Source organism: Microcebus murinus, chromosome 10 (assembly GCF_040939455.1).
Source record: "Microcebus murinus isolate Inina chromosome 10, M.murinus_Inina_mat1.0, whole genome shotgun sequence".
In the NCBI taxonomy this organism is placed as follows: domain Eukaryota; kingdom Metazoa; phylum Chordata; class Mammalia; order Primates; family Cheirogaleidae; genus Microcebus; species Microcebus murinus.
The window spans coordinates 71518111-71539840 of NC_134113.1; the positions used below are offsets into that span (position 1 = coordinate 71518111).

At 34.3% G+C, this 21730-nt stretch overlaps 1 protein-coding gene across 1 annotated transcript in view; it reads left to right on the forward strand.

Annotated features, from left to right (window-relative positions):
• The window catches only part of CPNE8 (copine 8), a 191248-nt gene that overhangs the window by 95311 nt on the left and 74207 nt on the right, over positions 1 to 21730 (forward strand). Inside the window, exons 8-10 of the mRNA XM_076007487.1 lie at positions 767 to 870; positions 5643 to 5747; positions 7106 to 7147. Of these exons, the coding sequence (XP_075863602.1) occupies positions 767 to 870; positions 5643 to 5747; positions 7106 to 7147 (251 nt within the window). The remainder of the gene's footprint in view (positions 1 to 766; positions 871 to 5642; positions 5748 to 7105; positions 7148 to 21730) is intronic.

A 21730-nucleotide genomic window follows, 5' to 3' on the forward strand; every position in this document is an offset into this window, starting at 1 on the left:
TTTCTACCTTTTAAAAAATGCTTGTCCTGTCTACTTGAATAATGTGTAACTTCCTTATGTTTACCTTAAAATCCTGTCGATTATGAGCGCTCCAGTGCATAAATTGATAAAAATGACTGGTTTGGCATAATAATTAACATACAAACATGTAATTTAAATTACAGATGAAAATGAAGGTGCTTTAAAACTTTCTTGAAGCCTAATATCATGGAAATTCTTTTTAAATATGGTTGCTGAGACATTGTGGCACATTTGTATGTAATTAAGAAGGAAACTCCCTGTCCCCCAATTGTAAACTATGTGGACAGAATTTTATCTGTCTTGTTCCCCAATGCAATCATCTAATAAATCTCAACATGCAATAAATAGTAGTTACATACTAGATGCTTGGTAAATGTTTCCTGGGTGAACAAGAATTAAAAAAAAATTATATTCTAAAAATGTGTATCTGAATAACTGAAGATTTGAATGTAGATCCTGTCTATTACATTATCTAGAGTTGTATAGCTTAATATCATCTTTAAGGGTGAAATGTTAAAAGTTTTTGAAAATTAATAGTTTTGTAACTAGAATGAAAATTTCTAGTGAAATTTTTGAAGTTGCACAGTCCTTTAAAAATCAATTTTATGCTATCTGAGACTCTCCCACTCTTGGCCATTTGCATTAAAGTGGCATATTTGTTTTCTTATCAAGTCTCATTGGTGATCTGCAGTTTCTAGTTATTTATAGCCTGGATTTTGACCTATTTTATTAATTTTGTTTTTAGGATGCTGTTTTGATGCAATTTTGTGCAAACAAATTGGACAAGAAGGACTTCTTTGGAAAATCAGATCCTTTTCTTGTATTTTATCGAAGTAATGAAGATGGCAGGTACATTTATATTTCATGCATTTTAATTCTATGGTAAGGATGATATCGAATTATCATTTTATTTCAGAGAAGATTGATAATTGGAGTAAAATATTTTGGTATTTTAAAAATTGATGTGATCTTTCAATCTCAGCATAATGTGTAAACTTATGAGCATTTTATATGTTTCATTTGATACTTAAAATGAATGATTTCCATTTTCATAGAAATATTTCATCTTTACTTTTGTATAATATTATAGTATTGCCTTAATAGTATGGAAGAATTATATTTTGTGGAAACCTAAAATGCTGAAACAAATATATTTTGTTATAGAATTGAACTTGAACCATTTTCTTAGAAAAGGATATGGATTTTATGGGTTTTTTTTTTTATGCTACATTTTTTTTCCAATAACGTCAGTGTCTAACCTTCAGTAAAACTTTTCATTACATTCTAGTAACTTGAATAATTTTGCCAGTCATGATTAGTCTGGTTTCTATGTGTTTTGAATATTTGTTCATGGGTTATACAGTATAATTTAATGCATATGGCTTTATCATAAATATATTTGACTAGTGTTTTTTGTGATTTATATTATATTGTCAGTATTCTTGAGAATGCTTAGTGTTTGAAAATATGGCTAATTTCTGTTGTCTAGATTTAAATCCTGATCCTTGCTACTTAATAGCTATGGAACCATGGGCAAATGTTTAACCTATGTGAAATTCCATTTCCTCGTCTGTAAAATGGAGTAATAATCACGGCTACCTCACGGGGTTGTTGAGAAAATTAAGTGAGTTACTACACAAAAAACAGAAGTTTGCTTGACTCATAGGAAGAATTTACACATTAGCTATTATTATCTTATAGTATGATGTTTCCTGTTTTGTTTTCCTTAACAACGTGTAATAAAATATCAGCTAAAGAGAAAACATTGTTTGGAAATTAGAAATGAGGGGAATAGAATGAAAAAAAAAATCTGTCACTACTGCTATATTTATAAATGAAAAAATATACAACATGTAACATTATATAACAAGTATATATAATGTTACATAAAAATAAAAAGTTTTTTATTTAAAGTGAATACCCTAGGCAGTTTAAAATGATGAGTTACTGTTATGAGATTTTTGTGGATACAGCTACTTGGCAACTGTTGGATATTTTGGTTATGGTGTCATATTATTGGCTTTTGTGTTTTTCCCTTCTATTTTGGTGGTAAAAATGTCAGAGTATCATTTGCATCTGAACACTAATTTTATTGTTATGAAAAATATTGGACAGAGAAAAAATCATATTTGCCATTCATTTCAAAGGTAGAGGAAAACTAAAGAATGATTCAAAATTTCTTGAGTCACAGTGTTCTTATGTCTCCTGTATGAACTACTTGTTTCCTGGATTTTCTATTTTTATTCTTCTTAGTTTTCTTTATTTATAAAGATTAGTTGTATAATTATAGAATTTTAATTTATCACACATTTAATGCTACTAGTGATACTTTTATTACAAAGTTTATTATGTTTGTGAAAATGATACTCATTAAATAAAATTTAAATATTAAGAAAAAAAGTACAATTGAGAAATGTCAAATAATTTATCAACAATTATTTTTAAAATTTGGTGAATCTCATTTTAGGAAAATTTCAGTTTACCAGCTGGATCCAAATATATACATATATATGTTTTGTTTTGATGAGTGTTTGAATGTGTAAAAATGCTTTTATTCCTTATTTTTTATGTCTCTATTTTTAACTGCAAAGATTTTAGCTTTATTTTTAACATTTATTTTAATACATATAATCATAAATAAGAAAGAGAAATAATTTCTTAATTAGTAGACATTCTTAATTTCTACTAGAAGCATTAATAAAAACTTTAATAATATGTGATTATAAATTCTTATTTTCTTTCACATTGATTTAGTAACTTGATATGTATTTATAAGTGGGTAATAATTTTTCTTTAGCTATTTTAGGTAAATGGCTTCATGTTCGTACAGATTATTTAATAAAATATATTTTCTTATAATACTGTTTGTAATACACACACATTATATTTATATAAAAATATTCCTGAATGTTAGAAAAAGCTACATCATACTCCTGTCAGAATTTTTTCTAGTTACTACAGCCCTGGAATTCTTATGAGTGAGATTTTGCCGCCCATATCATATCTAATGCATTACAAATGAGAATGATTAATAGGTGACAAATGACTACCTGGCTCATAAATATCTCACTAAATTGAGTCACTTTCTTAAGAGAAAAAGTTTTGAGTGTCAAAGTATTTAATTACTGCAGCTGGTGATACTAAGAATATAACAAAAATTTTGATTTAACCATAAGCAAAGAGGCCAAAAAGTTAGTAGATTGTTGAGCATGTATTTGGAGATGGTCAATTGGTTGCATATGCTCTCTCTCTCTCTCTCTGTCTGTCTCTCTCTCTCTCATTGATATATAGCTATCACCTCTCTAGCTGTCTATCTGTATCTAACACTATACCAAAGACTTGTTATATATTAGAATATGATACAGGAGAAGAGAAATACCCCTTGTAGATCTTTTTTTTTTTTTTTTTTTGAGACAGAGTCTCACTTTGTTGCCCAGGCTAGAGTGAGTGCCATGGCGTCAGCCTAGCTCACAGCAACCTCAAACTCCTGGTCTCAAGCGATCCTCCTGCCTCAGCCTCCTGAGTAGCTGGTACTACAGGCATGCGCCACCATGCCCGGCTAATTGTTTCTATATATATTAGTTGACCAATTAATTTCTTTCAATTTATAGTAGAGATGGGGTCTTGCTCTTGCTCAGGCTGGTTTCGAACTCCTGATCTTGAGCAATCCGCCCACCTCGTCCTCCCAGAGAGCCAGGATTATAGGCATGAGCCACTGCACCCGGCCATCCCTTGTAGATCTCTAAGAATGTATTATATATTTATGAAGGGAGGCAGATGCCTCTTTCTGAAACAAAACAACATACCACTATGCCTTCCCCCCCATAATTTGGTCCCTATGAATTTTTCTTAACTGTTTTTCTGTACTTTTACCTTTTCTCATTTGTTTCCCTCTCTGTTCCCATCTATTCCCCCCTGCACCCACACTTCTCCCCATCTCCTTTGCTTTTCTTCTGTCTGCTTTGGACATCATAATCCTCCTTTTCAGAGTTTTCTCTGCCTGCCCTCCCTATTTCTTTCAATGCCTTTTGCCCCAGTGGCTCCTAAATTGCTTCAGGTGAGTAACTCTGAGAACATTTGGCCACAAATACATTCACCTGAGCCCTGTCAATTTAGTGACACAGTTTTCCTTAGATAGAGGAGGATCTAGGAGGAAGTAGGAGGAGTGCCTAGGAGTGCCTCCTACCAGGAAGTAGGAAGCACTAATGCCTTAAGTCTTGTAATGAAAACTTGATCCTGTTATACAGCATTATGTTTCTATCTAATCTTTTATTAGAAACCAATCTCTCTTGCATGAAGGGAGGAAAATGGACTCGAAAAAAGTATATTTTATTGTAGGTGTCAGATGTAGTATGGTAATTATTATGGTAATACTAATTACTATGGTAATTATGTAGTAGTCTCCTGATTCATGATTGTTAGATGTTTGCATTTGGGACACTTCATGACTAGGGTCTTGGGAAGGCTGGATCTAGGTAATGTTTTAACCAAAACCATTTTAAACATTTTCTAGCTCATAAACTGCTACATAAATTTACATTAAGAAAGAACATTTTCAGGAGCTGATTGATGTCTGGAGACTAAATGGTTTGGTGAAAACAATACTGGAATTTGAATCAGAAAACCAAGGTTAAGGCTGCTTGGATTCTACCCCTTATTGTGTATTGCTATCTTCCTTCCTTTTAAGAATTCTTCTGATATATTACAGCCAACAGTTTAGATAAAGACAGAACCACACCCTTCATGGTCTCACTATATATTCATTATGTTAATCTTAAATGGAGCCTTGAGCAACTTCTGCCCCTCCTCATTCTTTGCTCATGAGCATACTTCCTATTTCATAAGAAAACGTAAGCAGTGGGAGGGCTTCCTTGTGATCCCATCACATCTGCTAGGCTACTCAGCCTTCCCAAAATGTCCTACAGAATGGCCATCTGTACTCTCAAGACAAATTCCTCTGTTGATGTCTGGATGCCATCAACTGTCATCTACTTAAAAGACATATCTCCAGCCTTCCTCCCCTTTTATGCATCAAAAATGGTTACCTCTCTACAAGATTTTTTTCCTTTAGCATACAACCTTGCTGTTATTTCTTCCATCTTAAAAAAAATTCATAGTGACAACAACAAATTTTCTTTGATTAATCTTTCCCTTTCAGCTACACCAGTTTCTCTTTTTCTTTTCACAGCTAGACTCAAAAATGTTGTTCACACACTGTGCCTCAGTTTCTCCTCTTTCTTAAATCCAACCATGTTTCTGTCCCCAGCATTCCAACAAACTGCTCTTCTCAGAGTAACTGATGATCTTCATATTCTTGATGATATATGCATATTTTTTTACTTGTTCAGTATATCTTCGCAATTTTTAGAGAGGTTGCTTACAAAACAGGTTTAGGATTTGTTAAATTTTCAGATTACTTTTGGTAAACTTATTGCAAAATATATTATAGTGACCTACCCTTTAAAGTTGTAAAAATCGCACATCTCTTTTCATTAAACGATATAGCAGCAACAGAGGAATTGACATTTATTCTTCATAAAAAGAGAGGAATGACTATTAAAACAATAGGTCAACTAAAATAATTGAGTCATGAAAATAACTGAAAACTTTTTTTCTTACAGTTTTACAATTTGTCATAAAACAGAAGTTGTCAAAAACACTCTAAATCCTGTATGGCAAGCATTCAAGATCTCAGTCAGAGCATTATGTAATGGAGATTATGACAGGTAAAACAAATGACAACTTTTCTGAGGATTTTGAATTTTCACTATATATCTAATACCCTAAATCAGATTTTTAAAAAATTAAGTTGGGCTCTTTACCTATGTAAATGTGTGTAAATACGAACATGGATGGCTTATTCAAACATTTTTAAATAACTTTTTTTATAAATCCACAATGACTTCGGGAAGAGGGATAATTTGACTAATGAAAATTTGGCTAAACTGACTGATTTTCAAAAAAAATTGCAGAGTGATAAAAACATATTGAACATTAGTTTAAGTTTTAACTCATTATTCAAAAGTTATTTCAGAATTTTCGTTACTTCAAGGCTTTCATGTGATATTGTCCTACTGTAGAATAAGTAAATATATAAAAGGAATAGAACTATGGCTAGATATATTATCAACCCTGACATACTCTTGAAAATGTTATTTGGCATAACTACTATGATAACTGCTGATTTGTAAAAGTTTCATTGATGTGTAACAGGGAGATTTTAGCATTCTACAAGTAGTTGGGTAAGGCAGGCCTGAAGATCTTCCCACGATGTAACAGATGACTTCTTAATATCAATTTTTTTCTTTTCCTTATGAAACATGATTGTAAGGTTATAATATAAAAACCTTTACCCACTCACCCCCCCAAAAGCAAATAAAACGTGACCCGATCTCTTTGCTATTTTACTCACCTTGTTACTTATATAGAAGAAAATAGAAATTTAACCAATATATTGAAGAAACTATTGATTACCAATATGTTATTACATTTACTTTGAAATTTATCATGCCACTGGACTCATTTTATTTATTGAATAAGATCATAGCTTTATTTAACTTGACTCATTTTTTTTTCCGTAAAAAAGTGGTTCTCACAATGTTTCCTGATTAGCAGAATGAATATCAGCTAGTAACCTTGTAGACATTTAAATTCTCAGACCCCACGCCAGACTGGCTGACCCAGAAAGTGTGGGAAGGAGATCCAGTAATCTGTGTTTTAACAAGCCCTCTGTGTGCCTCTGATCAGTGCTGAGTTTGAGAAATACTGCTTCAAGACAGTGGTTTTCATGCGTGGAGAAGTGGGTTCATACCTCCCCATTGAGGAGTTAGATCAAGCTACACATCCTTTCTCATATACTTTCCCTACTTCCTTTAATGAATAATAAAGATTCTAGAAGCCTGCTTTAAGATGTAAATTAAATTACATTAATAAAATTAGCAAAATCAGCTTCAAATTAATTTGTAGAACCTACATGCATACATTATTTTATCTCAGAAAATGAACTTATTTTTAAATTCTCAATCATATATTATTTTGATCTTTATACTAAGTCATTTTATGTGTGTGTTTTTCCCATGGACAGAACAATCAAAGTAGAAGTATATGACTGGGATCGAGATGGAAGGTAAGACATTTTTTTTCATTTGTATTCTTGAAACTTAAAATACTTTAACACGTACATACATTGAAATGACAACATTTTTAAATTGTAATTTCCAGAGTGCCTATTTTGTCTTGTTTTTCTAAATGTTATTGAGGTGTTTACATGGAATTTTAAAAAGAGTGTATTTTTTCAACCTGGAGATAAAAAATAGAGGTTTTCCTTATTTTTAGTTACATAGTAAAGATTTTCAATTCAGACGTGATGATTTCTCATTGTGTCCCTTAGAGATATCTAGTTTCCTAGTTGTAGAGCAGTGGCTCTTGAATTTCTGCATCTCACCATCTCTCTGAGGATTTCCTATAACCTGTGTATCCCATATTGTTCAAGAGAGTACACCTGAGCATCACACCCCCTCACAACTCCCACCAAAAAAATGAAAGAAAGAAAGAAAGAGAGAGAGAGAGAGAAAGAGAGAGAGAGAGAGAAAGAAAGAAAGAAAGAAAGGAAGGAAGGAAGGAAGGAAGGAAGGAAGGAAGGAAGGAAGGAAGGAAGGAAGGAAGGAAGGAAGGAAGGAAGAAAGAAAGAAAGAAAGAAAGAAAGAAAGAAAGAAAGAAAGAAAGAAAGAAAGAAAGAAAGAAAGACAGACACATATCAGATAAACAAACAACAAAACAAAACTCTAGAATTATGTTTGGTGATTACCAAACTAAATAGTTCCTCAGGGCTCCACGATCACAATCTCCCTCTGCCTGTCATAGTAGATATTAAAGACTGAAAGAGAGGAAACACGCTACTTTTTTCTTTTCTTCTTGAAGCATTTTTTCCAAGAGTTTTTACTGTCTTAAGTAGGATTGATATTGAGATTTTTTTTTTAATGGTGATAAACCAAGGGACCAGAAATGTTCAAATCCCACTTTGTCCTAGCCAACTGCCTCTCCAGGTAGCTCTGGGAAGGACTAAATTACAGACACCAAAGGAGAAAGAAAAATGGGAAAGCAAAGGGTATTTATAATTTTTCACATAGCTAATGCCCAAAACTCTAACCTATGTTTCACTGATAAATGGAGCTGAAAAGTGAGGAATAAGCTCAAGATCTAAGCAAGGCCTTTCTCTCTGCCTCATATACAAGCCAGCAACCAAACCCAAAGGAATAGCTGAGCACTCCTGTGAATATAGGAACAAGTTGGAGAAGCCTGGCCTGTGCTGAGGGGGGACCCCCTCTCCTCCATTCTGCATGGGCAGGAAAATACCCAACTGGAGATCACATGCAAGCATGTGTATGACATTTGCCCATATGCTCACCTCCACAGATGGTCCAATAAGTGTCCTGAATTTGACCCAGTTAGTATTTTTTCCTTTTCAGGAAGTAATGAATATATAAGACTTATCTACTAAATAACTATAAAAGACCCAAGGGTTTCAGTCTTCCAGTTTGTATCCCAAACATGATCATGGTAAGGAGTCATAATACAATACAATAATTAAAGTGTATTCTTAGAGATAATCTACACTACCACTGAATTTTACATTTCTGCCAGGTATCCGTTTGATTAATTGATTATTTGGTTCTACATGCATTCTGAAGAAATCTTATCAGAAAACTTTATGTTTTCCCAGGAACTTATTTATGCTCCATTGCTTCATTAAATTTGATTCACTGAGAAAATGAGTTTTTCTGCTTAGAATAATAGAAAGAAAATAACGCCAGTCTGAGTAAAGGAAGACTTTATGCCCTATATCGTATACCGTATTTTAAATTTTTATCGAGAATGGAGAAAAACGGTGGCCTTCCCCTAGTAATTTTAAAGAATTAGGGAAATGCTTTTAATTTGACCATTTAGAAATGAGGGGCATAAGTTCAGATTTCATATGCATCCATGAACATTGAATCCTAAATTTGCAGAAGTTAGTTATTGCATTATCTTCCTCTGAATGGTGAGTTGCACTCATAACTAATGCACTTTCTTTCTTTCAATTATAATTAGCATTATATTTGTAAATTCTGGCACTTAAGTGAAAGTCCTTTCACTTGATCTTACTCTATGATTCTTCGATAATTGGGATAATGTGATATCATGCATCCATGAACATTGGCCTTACTCTATGATACTCTCTGAGAGTTTTACAGTTTGGTTTTTAATATTATTATTATTATTTTGATTCTTTTTTTGTGTTCATCTCTTCCCCGCATTGTTTCCTTTTATAGTTTGGTTGGTTTGGCCTCTCTCATTCACATTGCAAGCTCTCCTCAACGTCTGGGGAGTCCTAGAAATCTAGTATATATTTTATGCTTACAGCAGATCTAAGTTCAGACTAGCTACATTTCAAGTACCCTGTAGCAACATGTGGCTAATGGTTACCATATTGGACAGCACCACATAAACTTTAATGAAGTCCATATAATATGCATCATAAGTAACTTTGAATCAAATGGAATGTTTTATCTACATTTAATAGAAATTTACAATTAATTGTCCCCTTATAAAATGGGGGAAAACTGGCCAGATATTTGTATTATTTTATGTAGAAATTTAACCATAGAAAACCAATAAAGTAGTCTCTTTCAATCTAGACAGAATGTGAGTCAAAAATTAAAGTGGAAAATGCTTGATGGTAATACTTGCTTACAATGACATGTTGTTTTACTAGATAGGTTGCTTCAGATAATTGTGGTAATAATGATAGTCACAGACTGGGAACTTTAGGGAATGGTGTACTCCATCAGTATTCAGATGGTATTTTTCACTCAATTCATCAACTTGAAATTAATTCTGTAAGAAACATCTAGTGAACCTATGAAGCATACAAAAATGTGATAATGCTGTTGACTGAGTAACCAGTTGACATTAAATTAGGGATCTTGAGCTGATCTAGAATAGAAGAAATATAGTTAGCTGTCTTTTTTATTTAAACATATTGACAAAGATCTGAGTATACAGAAGCATTGTTTGACCTTGGTATGAATAATCAGTTTAAATGTATTTAATTTTCAACAAGTTAAACCACTGCTTTACTAAAAACATTCCCCTAATTCTCACCATTTCTTTAACGGATGGGAAGGAAGAATACTTAAAACTAATTTTAACAATTGAAAAGCTAAAGTGCTGAGAAACTGACTTTTCTGGGTTAAAAAGCAATCAGTGGAGGTATCCTTGAAAAGCTTCAATTGCTTGAGGTTGCTTCAGCTGAATTTGTAGCTTAATTTAAAATTCATAGAGCATTAGTGGAATAGCTCCGCATTAATATCATATGGCTCTAATGTAGGAATGATTGCAAATGGGCCACCAAATAGCTTTCTGTCTACCAGTAAAATGCTTTGATGAGAAGACAGAGCTAGAGAACTGCCAATCATAAAATGCCAGCTTGTGAATTCTGTTGAACAGGGAGAGTCAAAGTTTCATTTTTGCCACTCTGCAATTTTATAAAAGGTTGTCATTTCAGAGAATGATACTTATTGTAATTAAGTGCAAACTTCATTTATCTGTGAAATGCCTTACAAATGCTATTATTTTCAAAGGATGTCACCTTTGGATATATTCAATAAATGCATTTAATGTTTTCATTCTGGGATTATGCCTCATATGACCAAGTGATTCTTAGCCCAGTGCTTAAGAATTTACTTGTGAGTTATCTAAACCAAACTCATTTAGGGGAAGCATTTGTAAACCTATTACATTTTTCTCAATTATTTAAAATTCCCTCACTTTATTTAATCTTCCCCTAACAATCACCCACAATTTGCTTGCAATTAACCCTGAGGTTTTCTGTACACTTTCCCTTCTATTTATAAGTTTTGCCCTCAAGAAAGACTGATTTAATTATGTATGGATTAGATACCTGAAGTGGTAATCAATTTTTAACTTCTGTACATCTTCATTTATTTATTCTATTGGGGCATATTCATTTCTATGTCCCAATAGAAATTCTGTTAATTAATTGATGAAGATGTTGTTCTTGAACACTTATTATGCATTAAATGGTTTACCAGGTGATGCGACTTAATTAAAAACAATCTTTATACAATAATATTTTAATTTGATTTAATTTTTTTTATGTCATTCTACCTACTATGAATGAATTTGGACTTGGATTCTTTCAGATATATATTTTAGGGAAAAAGGCTTTTTCTCCTTTTCAATAAGATTTTTAAGAAAATTATATAAACTTTTCACACTGGCCTTTCACTAAAAGATATTTGCAGAGTAGATTTTGAAAAGTGTTATTCGAGCCAATTTCACTATGTGGTTTCAGAGTTGGTCCTGTCCTCTTCCATCACCATGAATTTGCTTAGCCTCACCACCTAGAGAGCCCTTCTGTGTTCATTTTTGTCTGTTAGTTTTCTGTTCGGGCCCAATTTAAATGCTATCATTCGTGTGAAATCTTTCCTTATGCATTTAAATGCATTTAATTCCTCTCTCCTGTGTGTTTACTTTGTCACCTAGGAATGTTTATTAGCATATCTAACCCATTATGAGTTATACTGAAATCATTTACTTCTGCTTTATCTTTCATAATACAATAATCCCCCCTTACCTGCAAGGGATATGTTCCAAGACACCCAGTGGATGCCTGAAATCGTGACTAATACTGAACCTAATATATACTATTTTTTCCTATCTGTACATACCTATGATGAAGTTTAATTTATAAATTAGGCACAGTAAAAGATTAACAATGATAACTAATAATAAGTTGAACAATTCTAACAATGTCATAATAAAAGTTATATGAGTGTAGTCCCTTTTTCTCTATTAAAATATCTTATTGTACTATACTCACCTATTTTCAGATCATGGTTGACTACAGGTAACTATTGATTAAAACTGCAGAAAGTGAAACCATAGATAAGGGGTCTCCCTTAATTACACTCTAATTACTATTGTAATTGTAAACTCCCCGAGGTCAAGGGCTCTGTTTTATTATAATATTATTCCCCGCCATATGGATTTTAGTGTCTTTAATCTAGATTCTTGCTGTGTTATTTCAATATTATAGAAGGAAATAGCTCTGTTATCTATCTAGTGAACAATCAATCCTGCATCAATATTTGTTATTTATCTCCTCATTCTTACCCTTTACTTGAAATTATGAAATTATCTTGAATAATATTAGAGCTTTTGTTTCTCCAGTGAAAATTCAAGTAGTGAGTAGTTAATCCATCTGTCATTTCCTCAGTCTTGTTTTACCATTTGCAGACATCTTAGATTTTCCGTTTAGGTATCTATCAGGCAGATTGATTACTTTTTCTGCATTATTCTATGTCCAAATATGGGTAACTTTCATCAGCTCAACAAAAGAATTTTCAAATTCAAATCACTGACTACATTTACAATGTAAATTTTGATTTTTAATCACCTTTCTATTTAAATTCATTTGTCTCCATTAGAATATCATCAGTCAAGTTTGGAATATAAGTTAATTTTTTTTTAGAAAATTCAACATTTATTAAGGCATTCTTTCTCCTTCCTTCTTGTTTTTTTAATTATTATGGGTACATAATATTAATATTTTACTCTCTGTCTCCATGAGATAAATTGTTTTTAATATTTAGCTCCCGCATAATAGTGAGAACATGCGGGATTTGTCTTTCTGTGCTTGACTCATTTCAATTAACATGATGTGCTCCAGTTCCATCCATGTTATTGCAAATGGCAGGATTTCATTCTTTTTGTGGCTATATGATACCCTATTGTGCATATGTACCACAATTTCTTTATCCATTTATCTGTTGATGGACACTTAGGTTGATTTCATATGTTGGCTATTTTGAATAGTGCTGCAACAAACATGAGAATGCAGATATCTTTTCCATATACTGATTTCCCCTCCTTTGTATTATATACTCAGTAGTGGGATTGCTGAATCATATGGCAGTTCTAATTTTAGTTTTTTGAGGAACCTCATACCATTCTCTATAGTGGTTACACAATTTACATTCTCACCAATAGTGTATGAGGGTCCCCCTTTCTCCACATCCTCACCATTATTAGTTATTGCCTGTCTTTCTGATAAAAAACCATTTTAACTGGGGTGAGATGATATCCCATTGTAGTTTTGATTTGCATTTCTGTGGTGACTAATGATGTTGAGCATTTTTTAATATACCTGTTGGCCATTTCTGTGTGTTCTTTTGAGAAATCTCTATTCAGATCTTTTGTCTATTTTTTAATCAGATTATTTGATTTTTTTTCCGTTTGAGATGTTAGAGCTCCTTATATGTTCTAGATATTCATCTCTTGTCAGATGGATAGTTTGCAAATATTTTCTCCCATTCTATGGGTTGGATCTTCACTTTGTTGATTGTTTCCTTTGCTGTGCAAAAGCTTTTTAGCTTGACGTGATCTCATTGGTCCAATTTTGCTTTGGTTGCCTCTGCTTTGGGTATATTACTCAAGAATTTCTTGCCCAGACCAATGTCCTGAAGTGTTTCTCTAGTGTTTTCTTTTAGTCATTTCATAGTTTGTTTTTAGATTTAAGTCTTTAATTTATTTTTATTTTATTTTTGAGTATGGCAAGGGATAAAAGTCTAGTTTCATTCATTCATTCATTATGCCAGTACCATGCTATTTTGTTACTATAGCTCTGTAGTATAATTTGAAATCAGGTAATGTGATTCCTCCAGTTTTATTCTTTTTGCTTAGGATGGCTTTGGTTATTCTGGGTGTTTTTTTGTTCCATATAAATTTTAGAATTATTTTTTTCTATTTTTGTGAAGAATGCCATTGGTAATTTGATGGGAATTGTATTGGATCTGTAGATTGCTGTGCATAGTATGGACATTTTAACAATATTGATCCTTCCAATCCATGAGCATGGAATATCTTTCTATTTTTTTATGTCCTCTTCAATTTCATTCATCAGTGTTTTATAGTTTTCATTATAGAGAACTTACTTTTTTGGTTAAGTGTATTCCTAGCTACTTTATTTGTAGCTATTATAAATGGGATTACTTTCTTGATTTCTTTTTCAGATTGTTTACTTTTGGCATATAGAAATGCTACTGATTTATGTATGCTGATTTTGTATCCTAAAACTTTACTGAATTTGTTTATCAGTTCTAATAATTTTTGGGTGAAGTCTAGGTTTCTCTAGATATAAGATCATATCATCTGCAAACAAGGATAATTGTACTTCTTCCTTTCCCATTTGGATGCACTTTATTTCTTTCTATTTTCTGATTGCTCTAGCTATAACTTCCAGTATTAAGTTAAATAACAGTGGTGAAAATGGGCATCCCTGTCTTGTTCCAGATCGTAGAGAAAAGGCTTTCAGTTTTCCCCATTCAGAATGGTTGTCATGTGGTCCTCTCTTTCTTCCTGTCGTCCCTTGTTAAAAGTGATTTTCTCTGGTAGTATGTTTTAATTTCTTGCATTTTAATTTTCGTGTTTTGTGTTGTAGGTTTTTTGATTTGAGGTTACCATGGTGTTCGCAAAAACAATTTATAGCCAATTATTATAAGCATCTGATGAGCATATTACAAACAAACAAGCAAACAGAAATCTAATGGTAATCCTACCCTTTAGCTCCATCCCTCCCACCCCACTTTTTACATTTTGTTGTTTCCATCCAAGTCTTTTTACATTATCTATCTCTCAATAAGTTGTTGTTATTTTTGATAGGTTTGTCTTTTAGTCTTCTTCCTCAATGTAGAAGTGGCTTGTTCATATGCTACTACAGAAATAGCATATTTTATATTTGTGTCCTTACTGTTATCAGTGAGTTGTACATCTTCAGATGATTTCTTATTGTTCATTAAAGTTTTTTTCTTTCAGACTGAAGAACTCTTTTTAGCATTTTTTTAGGATCGGTCTCCCATTGATGAACTTCCTCAGCTTTTGTTTGTCTGAGATAGTCTTTATTTCTCCTTCATGTTTGAAGGATATTTGTATAGTATATAATACTCTGGGGTTCAGGTTCTTTTTTTTTTTTTCCTTCAGCACTTTAAATATGTCATGCCACTCTCTCCTGGCCTTAAGGTTTCTACTGAGAACTCTGCTGCCAGATGTATTAGAGTTACTATATATGTTATTTTGTTTTCTTTTTTCTTACTTCTGTTAGGAACTTTTATCTGTGACCTTTGGGAACTTGATTATTAGATGCCTTGAGGTAACCTTGTTTGATTAAATTTGCTGGGCATCCTATGACTGTCTTGTACCTAAATATTTATATCTTTCTCTAAGTTTGGAAAGTTTCCTGTTTTATTTCCTTGAATAAACTTTCTGCACCAGTCTTTCTCTCTCTCTCTCTACCTCTCTTTATGGCCAATAACTTGGATATTTGGTCTTTTGAGGCTATTTTCTAGATCTTTTAGGAGTACTTGATTCTTTTTTATTCTTTTTTCTTTTTTTCTCTTCTGGCTGTGTATTTTCAAATAGACTGTCTTCAAGCTCACTAATTCTTTCTTCACCTTGGTCAGTTCTGCTGTTGAAAGACTCTGATGCATTTCTCAGTTTGTCAATTGAATGCTTAAGTTCTAGAATTTCTGCTTGATTTTGTTGTTATTATTTCAATCTCTTTGTTAAATTTCTCGAGAGGCTTCTGAATTCCTTCTCAGTGTTGTCTTGAATTTCACTGAACTCCATCAGAACAACTATTTTGGATTCCTTCTCTGAAAGGTCACCTGTCTCCATCACTCCAGGATTGGTCAATGGTACATTATTTAGTTCATTTGGTGAGATCATGTCTTCCTGGATGTTCTTGATGCTTGTATATGTTTGTCCATGTCTAGGCATTGAAGAGTTAGGTATTTATTTTGATCTTCAAAGTCTGGGCTTGTTTGAACCTCTCTTTCTTGAGAAGGTTTTCCAGATATTCAAAGGGAATTGATTGTTATGGTCTAAGTCTTTGGTTCCTGCAGCTGTATTAGCACCAGGAGTGCCCCAAACCCAGTAATGCTATGACTCTTGCAGACTCCTGGTGTTACTGCCTTGGTGGACTAGGGTAAGATATGGGAGAATTCCCCTGAATACCAGGCAATGTCTCTCTCTTCCTTCACCGTCTGTGCTGGGATCCAGGAGTTGGGGGAGGAGTGACATGGGCACTCCCTCCTGGCCACCAGTGCCAGATCGCACATGAAGCCTTCCAGGCTCACCCAAAGCCCATGGTGACTGTTGCCTGGATACCTCTGATGTGTATTCAAAGCCCAAGGGCTCTTTAGTCAGCAGTTGGTGAATCCTGCCAGGACTGGGTCCTTCCCTTTAGGGTGGCATGTTTCCTTTTAGCCCAGGTTGGGTCCAGAAATGCCATCTAGGAGCTAAGGCCTGAATTCAGGAGCTAAGATTCTGCTTGATACTTTATTTTACTGTGACTGAGCTGGTACCCGAGTTGCAAACAAAGCCTCTGAACTCTACCCTTTCCTTTCCCCATGTGGAAGAAGACTCTCCCTGAGCCCTGCTGCCTGTAGTTGGGGGAGGAGTGACACAGCTACTGGCTTGGCTGCAACTGCTGGAGTCTCACTGGATCACATACACCCCAAGTCCACTGGCTTGGAGCCAGCATAGTCACAGGAATTCCCCAAAGGCTTCAGTCTTTGTGGTCTGACTGCCTTATGAATTCAGTCCAAGCCCCAGGCTGCTCTCTGTCAGCTGGTGGTGGAGCTAGCTGCAATTCAAGCTTTGAGATGAAGGATTTCCCTCTGGCCAGGCTGATCAAAATGCTCCCCCAGTGGGCACGTGCAGAATTCTGCCCTGTTCTGTGTTCCCCTGTGCAAGGGTGGCCCTGGGTTGCAACGCAAAGCCCCACAATCCGCTTACTCTCCCTCCCCTAGGCACACCGATTCTCTCTCCACTTGGCAAGCTGGTGCAGCACAGCTGGGGGATGGGAAAGCAGTGGTGCAGGCAGTGCAAGATTGTCTTTTCTGTCCTCCTCAGTGCCTCTTTCCTTGATATAATATTAAAACCAGGTAGTATGAGCATTCACCTGATTTTTGGTTCTTCTGAAGGTGCTTGTGTGGATAGTTGTTGAATTTGGTGTTCGGGGGGTATGGTTGCTAGAGGTTTCTATTTGGCTGTCTTGCTCTGCCCCCTCTCCTGGGATGCAAAATAATTTCTAATTCTGCTATAATGTCATATTAGAATCCTATGTCTGGAAGAGGCCACTAGAGGTAACTGTCTATTTTGCAAAGAGGAGATAGAGCATATTTCATTATTTTCAATCTTGAATGGATTGTCAGTTTACCACTATTTCCTCTCTCAGGTTTTATTCTATTGCGAGATGACCATGATAATAGATGGGAGCTGTACAATGGGCAAAGCGTCCTGAAAGCCGTTTTCTTTGCCAGGGTCAACTTTTTATTTCCTGGGTTATTGGGTGGACTAGAGACCCCAGGGTAAGGTCCTCAGAAGCGGGGGTAGTAGGAAGGCCCTGAGAGACTCTGAACAGTGACTAGATATCAATGGGTGGTAGATAAACACCATTGTATTTTGATATTTACTTTGGCTCTGCTGATTTATACCCTTTGAATGTAAACCTTTGGTATTACTATAATCCTAAACTTGAAGACTTGAAAAATCATAGTGATATTGACTCTTCCCTTGTTCTGTTCTACCATATTCAGTCAATTGCCAACTCCTGCCTCTGTTGGAAATCATGAAATGATGTCATCATTGTCACTAGAATGAATGATTTTCCTGAAATTAATTCTGTAATTATTTTTAGTTTTCATGATGTGAAAATACAGAATAAATATGGATGTTTATGTTACTAGGCTAAATTTATTTTGCGATAGTATCAGAATACAACAAAATACCAAGAATGATTTAAAAAAGTAAACAGATACTGAAAAAATAGACTAGTAAGTAGAGCAGCATAGGAGTAGAAAACATTTTTTACATGCAACCTAAGGAAAGAAAAAAGAAATCAGAACTAAAGATAGCCTGACTTATAGAAATGGCAGAAGGAGAACTTACAGAGAAAGGACTGTTGAGAACAGGACAAAATATTCCAACAAGTTCTAGAAAGAGGGCAGATGTGTGGAATTGAGGCTTAATAAGTGTCTTTTGGAAAAATTTGGGTTATAAGTTCAGCTTTCTAAAATAAATCATTTTTTAAAATCTCCAGTGCCACTGAGTTAAGGTTAACTCTGTCTCAGTAAAAGAACTCAAGTTATCTGAAAATGTTAGTTTTTAGTTTGACCTGCAGACATGATATAGGATTAAAATTTCTAGCTCTCTCATCCAACATTCTACAGTAACTCAGGTTGAGAACTCAATTTATAATCCAATTCATACTTTTTACTTTATTTATTCATTTTTTATTTCAAAGTAGTAAGGTGGTACAAATGTTTGTGGTTACATGGATCACTTTTGTAATGTTTGAGTCACAGCCGTAAGTTTGCCCATCACCCAGATAGTGTTCATTGTACCTGCTAGATAAGTTTTTGCCCCTTCCCTTCCCCCAGCCCTGCTTGATTTCCACTGAGTTTTACATTCCTCTGTGCACATATGTGCTCATTGGTTACTTCCAGTTCAATAGTAAGTACGTGAGGAGTTTGCTTCTGTTCTTGGGATACTTCACTTAGGATAATGGTCTCCAGTTCCATCCAAATTTTTGCAAAAGGCATTAATTCGTCCTTTTTTTGTGGCTGAGTTGTACTCCATGGTATGCATATACCACATTTTGTTAATCCACTTATAAATTGATGGGCACTCGGGTTGATTCCACATCAGTCTCTGTTTTCCATAAATCATAGTCTAGATCCTGTATTAAAATTGAGCAGTAACAAAGAAGAAACTTTTAATTGTACTTTATTCTCTCTAAAAATTAAGCTAATACCTGTTTTACTGCTGATGATTTTGATTCATGTTCCTGTTAGCATTTCCATGGGATATTTGTTTTTGTCCTTAAGAAGAAAATCTTTCTGTTTCTGTTATATTTAAAACACTCAAGAATGATTTCTTCCTTTTTTTTTTTTTTTTTTTTTTTTTGAGACAGGGTCTTTTTTACCTAGGCTAGAGAGTGTAGTGGCATCATCATAGCTCACTACAACTTCAAACTCCTGGGCTCATGTGATCCTGCCACCTCAGCCTCCTGAGTACTGAGACCACAAGCATGCACTGGCACACCTGGCTAATTTTTAAAATTTTTTTGTAGAGATGGGGTCTCGTTATTGCCCAAGCTCATCTCAAACTGCTGGCCTTAAACGATCCTTCCACCTCAGTGTCCCAAAGTGCTAGGATTACTGCACCCGGCCAAGAATAATTTCTTTTGTAAAGATGCTTTCAGCCAAGGAACAGTCTCCTGATTAAAAAAAAAAAAAAACTGACCTTTGTGTCAACAAGATATTCATTTGACTCTGAAGCACTTCAACACTGTTTATTTTTGTCATTTTTGTTAGCATCTTATAGTGTCCTTTGACTATCTTACAGTTTGTAAATTTGTAAAAAAAATTAGTCTTAAAAAATGTAGCTTATTTATATTATAACATGCATGAGAAATGTATTAAATTTTCCACAGAAAAAAAGCGAAAGCCTGACCTGTTTTCCCTATTCATAGAAATCTTTTTTGACCAAGAAGTTACTGGATAAAGTATTTCATTGATTAACATATTTGTGACTTTAGGTAATTTTACCATCTGCATCTCAAAAGATTTTTGATGCATATTCAAAAGGGTATTTCCTTTTCTTATATTGAAGAATATTTTGTGTATTTCTATAATGACCTTAAATGACATCTCCATCCTATGAAATAGAAAACCTTAACCTTTTTCTGTAATCAAGAGCAAAATATATTGAAATTATCTCCCTGCCTGCCAGAAATATTCATTGTGGGCCATTTACAGCAATGATCTCTACTTGAGGTGTGCATGAGAATTACCTGGAGCTTTTCTCTAAATATCATCTCTCCAGATACTACTGCAGTATGCTTAGGATATGTTCTAACTGTAAGTGTTTGAAAAATCTCCCAGGTCAGCCTGACTCAGATTTGGTTAAGAACCACTGTTAGAAGCACACTCGGGAATAGGATAATAAAAAACCTCACTTAGTGAAACTGCTATTTCTTAACAAATGTTTTTTGAACATCTATTAAGTGCAAGTCACTATACTAGTTACTGCCAGGGAATTAAAAAATATTTGACACCCAGCCCATGGATTGAAGAAGGGTATGCTTCTGCAGAGTGTGTGGTAGAATCCCAGGAACAAGATACTAGGTGAGCATGGATGTTCCATGAGAGGGTTATAATGTAATACTGTTTTTCAGAAAATAAGTTCACATCTGGGTGGGAGTATCCCAGATGCATTCATGATAAAGTATGATATGTGATTATCTGAAAGGAGAGTGGGAATTTAAAAAGAAGGGATATTATGAACACACTGGGTGCAGGATTTTTGTTTGGCCACATGGTTCTGAGTAGGTTATAATGTATTAGAGGGAATTAATGAAGAAATACAGACATAAAAAAAGTAGATCAAGATCGTATGGCAGATGGTCTCTAATAACAGACTGGGTATTATATGGTGAATCCCATCTTTGGAATTTTTGAGAAATTTTGACCCTGAACCAGGGCATTTCAGCATAATCAGAAGTATGGGGGAAATGTCTGTAGAATGAATTGGAATCAGAGAGAAACAGAAGCACAATGACTAGTTGGAAGGTTACAGAGGTCATTAGGATAGTAATGAAAACCTATGTTAGGTTGGTAGTGAAAGCACTAAAAATAATAATAAAACCATTGCTATGAATGACAATGAAATTACACCTTGAATATGCATAGAACTTTCCAGTTTACAAAGTACTTTTTCACATACTTTTTAGTTGAGCCTTGCAAAAATCCTGATGGGCATTCATAACTTAGTATCTTTCCAATTTTGTGGATAAATGAATTGAGGTTAAGTTTCTTGCCTGAGCTTACCTAGTTGATGGCTTCAGGATATGGAGCCTTCAGATTTCACATTTGTGAGCTTTTCATTGCTCCACATCAAATGAAGCTGGATACTAGGGCCGGTGTTAAAAGAGACGGAGTCTATGGGTTTGTAATAACAACTGAATTGTTTTAGCTGAAGACTGAAGTGAAACACAATTCTAGGATTCTGAAAGTAGTTGACAAAGAAAAATGTGCACTATTGATGGAAATGGGGGCTAAAAAGTTGCTAGCTTGTCATCAGTTTTGGGGTACAGGGGTGGATATGATGGACTTGGGTTTTGAATTGGTGAATTTAAAATTCTAATATTAGCTTTTGTTTAGTTTTGATGAGGAAAGTCCCACATGTAAATAAACCTAATGGATATTTGCAATCCAGACAATACTGGAATTTGTGATGACCTCATGCTAGAGGAACAAAAACATTTCAAATAATGCCAGTGTGATTCTAGTGTGGTTTTTTATGTAAGAGTCAGCTCACACTTCCTAACACACAAAAGGCCTGGATGTATTTCCCCTGTTCTCTTTATGTCTCCCAAGATTGCCTTACCAATCACTATACCTCTTTTTCTCTTTCACACATCCAATTCCTCTTTTTAAAATTATATAGCACAGTGAGAATGTGTGTATCAGGCTATATGAGTCTAGGGAGCTAAAGAGAAGCTCAAGTATAAATTAAAGGTATGAGTTGGGGAATCTTGTACTTATAAGATTTATTTGAAACAATAGACGTATATGCGCTTGCT